Here is a 4,515-nt window from a genome sequence, read left to right on the forward strand (position 1 = left end):
AGATAGAATCTTCCTCTGTCACCAGGCTGGAGTGCAGTGGCACGATCTTGGCTCACTGCAACCTTCGCCTCCTGGGTTCACTCCTGCCTCAGCCTCCCGAGTAGCTGCGACTACAGGCACGCACCACCACGCTCAGCTAATTTTTTTGTATTTTTAGTAGAGATGGGGTTTCACTATGTTGGCCAGGACCGTCTCCATCTTTTGACCTCGTGATCCTCCTGCCTCGGCCTCCCAAAGTGCTGGGATTACAGGTGTGAGCCACTGCGCCCAGCTGGATTGATTTTTTTTAAAGTGGGGGGGAAAATCTCAGCCACTGTTTTCCCCTAAACTCATGCATCTAAATCAATCATAAAAGTTACAGTTTGAAAGGATTATTTCTTGATAAAAGAATACTGAATTCTTTTGGGATATTTCATGATGATACTTACCTAAATGGGCAATAAATTCTTGTGCTGAATCAACGTATTTCAGGATCTTCTTCAAGAACTTATAGGCAAACCTCTTTTCCATGGAGGAGGCATCCAGCTCCATATCCTTCATACCCCTACGTTGGACATGGACAGACCCCAGGAAGTAACAGAGACAACCATGTCACTCAGGTGCACCACCAGTCCTACCAGTGTTAAATTTAATTTCCAAATGTTATTCTGGCGTAGTGACATGACTCATCATTTGACTGATTTCCCTTGTCACTTGGAACCTGCCTATGTGAGCACAGATTTTTCAGAAAGACCTTTATTATGCATACAACGAGTACTGAGCTGGGGATGTCTGTGAAAGCAAAAAATCTCTGCTTTTATGGAAAGAATTTACATGCTAGCTATAAACAGACAAAAACAAAATATAAATTAGATGGAATCTTAGAAGTTAACACATTTTGTGAGTAAAAGAAAAATTAAAGCAGAATGAAAAGTCCAGAATTGGGGGAGTGAGGGTTTGCAGAATGTAGTGTTAAATAGAGTAGTCAGGGTTGGTCTCACTTGGAGACTGATGCTGCATTAAAGGCTTGAACGAGATGAGGAGGTGAGCCATATGGACATCGGGAGAAAGAGTTCTCAAGGCGGGGTGAAGAGACAGTACAAAGGTCCTGAAGCAGGAGCATGCATGTTGTGTTGAAGGTTAGAGGGGTATGGGTTAGGAAGTGGGGACAATCACGTACGTCCCTATAGGCCATCCTTAGAATTTTGCTTTTGCTCTGAGTGAGAAGGGAAGCTATTAGAAGTTGTGAATAGAGAAGTGACATGATATGACTTGCATCATAACAGGATCACTCTGGTTGCTGTGTTTAAAATTGACCATCGTGGTGAGGCAAGTACAGAAGCAGAGAACACAGGCAGGAGGATGAGGATAGCATGAAGTGGGTGAGAAGTGGTCAAATTCTGGGTATTTTATTTTTGAGATGCAGTCTCACTCTGTCGCCCAGGCTGGAGTGCAGTGACATAATCTCAGCTCACTGCAACCTCCGTCTCCCGGGTTCAAGCAATTCTCTGCCTCAGCCTCCTGAGTAGCTGGGATTACAGGCACATGCCATCATGCCTGGCTAATTTTTTGTATTTTTAGTAGAGATGGTGTTTCATCATCTTGGCCAGGCTGGTCTTGAACTCCTGACCTCAGGTGATTCACCTGCCTCGGCCTCCCAAAGTGCGGGGATTACAGGCATGAGCCACCGTGTCCGGCCTCTGGGTATACTTTAAAGGTAAAACTGCCAGGATTTCCTGAAGGACTGGATGTAGATTGAGAGAAAAAGAGGAGTCAAGGTTGTTTGCTTGAGAAGGTAGAAGAATGGCTTGCCATGGAGTGATGGGGAAGCTGAAGACAGAACAGGTCTGAGCAGGAGATGGGGGAAGCCAGTATTTCTCCTTGGCTACAGGGACCTCGCTTGATCACCTGTGCATCCAAATTCCTACCACAGGGTCTGGTACGTGGTAGACAACTGGGTCGGATATGTTTGCTGAATTCAATTATCTTTCTTCTTGATTTCCTCCTATTTCTTTGACTTCCTTTATCATTACAGTAAATGGGAATTTTTCATTTCTGTGAGCAAGCTATTTATCAGGAAATCACACCACAGATTCATCTTGGTGTTAAGAACAGGATTAAAATGACGATGGGAGTCTTTCTCGAATGCTTCCCCGGAGGCTATCTCCTGCTGTCTGACCTTTCCTGCTCGACAACATGGCAAATATGTCTTGTTATTTTTTTCATATGAGATACAATAGAAATGTTTTGTATAGATTTTATTTTATTTTGCCATTCAATGGCAAAATTCTATAGGAAACTAGAAGAAACAGCAGCTTGCTCAGTAAATGTTTCTTTTAGGAAGAATGGCTATATCGGAATAAAAACACTGGCTTTTCATTTGACAAAGAACTCAGTAAGCATAATCCTATGTCGCACAGCCCACCAGCACCATTAGACCAGGCAGAAAACAGTCTGACTTTAAGACTTGAGCAGCCAATGCCATCCTATATAAAACATTCATCTAGATGATTTTGACTTATGTAAGTTTGAGATAAAACATCTTAGGACATCGTGATGCATTCAATCTCTCCAGTAAAGTTGTATCTTCATAAGAATCAATTCCCTTCGTTCCAAGACTGTTTATGTCAGTTATGCTTGCTATTACTACTATGCAATTTAATAAGATATCATATAAAACAACAAAATAGAAGTATGAAGAGAACTGCTGATTCTATAAAACTATTTTGTAAAGACCTGCAATTGCAAGCTTCCAAATATGTAATTTTTGAATTAGGTATGGGTGAGACAACTGTCAAAGATAAGGGAGGAAATCTGAAAAATATCTAGGGTACTACGTAATCCTTCACATAACAGAACCAATGACAAAAACCACATGATTATCTCAATAGACACAGAAAAGGCCTTCAATAAAATTCAACACCCTTCATGCTAAAAACTCTCAATAAACTAGGTATTGATGGAACATATCTCAAAATAATAAGAGCTATTTATGACAAACCCACAGCCAATATCAAATAAGACATCAAATGAGAGCTATGTATGACAAACCCACAGCCAATGGGCAAAAACGCGAAGCATTCCCTTTGAAAACAGGCACAACACAAGGATGCCCTCTCTCACCACTCTTATTCAACGTGTTACTGGAAGTTCTGGCCGGGGCAATCAGGTCAGAGAAAGAAATAAAGGGTATTCAATTAGAAAAAGAGGAAGTCAAATTGTCTCTGTTTGCAGATGACATGATTATATATTTAGAAAACCCCATCGACTCAGCCCAAAATCTCCTTAAGTTGATAACTTCAGCAAAGTCTCAGGATACAAAATCAATTTGCAAAAATCACAAGCATTCCTATACACCAATAACAGACAAACAGAGAGGCAAATCACGAGTGAACTCCCATTCACAACCGCTACAAAGAGAATAAAATATCTAGGAATACAACTTACAAGGGATGTGAAGGACCTCTACAAGGAGAACTGCAAATCACTGCTCAACAAAGTAAGAGAGGACACAAGCAAATGGAAAAACATTCCATGCTCATGAATAGGAAGAACTGATATTGAGAAAATGGCCCTACTGCCCAAAGTAATTTATAGATTCAATGCTATTCCCATCAAGCTATCATTGTCTTTCTTCACAGAATTAGAAAAAACTACTTTAAATTTCATATAGAACCAAAAACGAGCCCGTATAGCCAAGACAATCCTAAGCCAAAAGAACAAAGCTGGAGCCATCATGCTACCTAACTTCAAACTATACTACAAGGCTACAGTAACAAAAACAGCATGGTACTGGTACCAAAACAGAGATATAGACCAAAGGAACAGAACAGAGGCCTCAGAAATAATGTCATACATCTACAACCATCTGATCTTTGACAAACCTGACAAAAACAAGCAATGGGAAAAGGATTCCCTATTTAATAAATGGTGTTGAGAAAACTGGCTGCCCATATGCAGGAAAGTGGAGTCCTTCCTTACACCTTATACAGAAATTAATTCAAGATGGATTAAAGACTTAAACATAAGACCTAAAATCATAAAAAGTCTAGAAGAAAACCTAGGCAATACCATTCAGGACATAGGCATGGGCAAAGACTTCATGACTAAAATATCAAAAGCAATGGCAACAAAAGCCAAAATTGACAAATGGGGTCTAATTAAACGAAATAACTTCTGCAGAGCAAAAGAAACTATCATCAGAGTGAACAGGCAACCTACAGAATGGGAGAACATTTTTGCAATCTATCCATCTGACAAAGGGCTAATATCCAGGATACAAGGAATTTAAACAAATTTACAAGAAAAAAACCAAACAACCTCATCAAAAACTGGGTGAAGGCTTTGAATAGGTACTTTTCAAAAGAAGACATTTATGAAGCCAAAAAACATACAAAAAAAAGCTTGTCATCACTGGTCATTAGAGAAATGCAAATCAAAACCACAAGGAGATACTATTTCATGCCAGTTAGAATGGCGATAATTAAAAAGTCAGGAAACAGCAGATGCTGGAGAGGATGTGGAGAAATAGGAACA

At 40.1% G+C, this 4,515-nt stretch overlaps 1 protein-coding gene across 1 annotated transcript in view; it reads right to left on the bottom strand.

Moving 5' to 3' along the window:
- Positions 1–4,515, bottom strand: part of RYR3 (ryanodine receptor 3) — a 580,605-nt gene that overhangs the window by 121,196 nt on the left and 454,894 nt on the right. The window contains exon 58 of the mRNA XM_017857433.1: positions 429–544. Within this exon, the coding sequence (XP_017712922.1) occupies positions 429–544 (116 nt within the window). The remainder of the gene's footprint in view (positions 1–428; positions 545–4,515) is intronic.

This window comes from Rhinopithecus bieti, unplaced genomic scaffold (genome assembly GCF_001698545.2).
Source record: "Rhinopithecus bieti isolate Rb0 unplaced genomic scaffold, ASM169854v2 scaffold_44948, whole genome shotgun sequence".
In the NCBI taxonomy this organism is placed as follows: domain Eukaryota; kingdom Metazoa; phylum Chordata; class Mammalia; order Primates; family Cercopithecidae; genus Rhinopithecus; species Rhinopithecus bieti.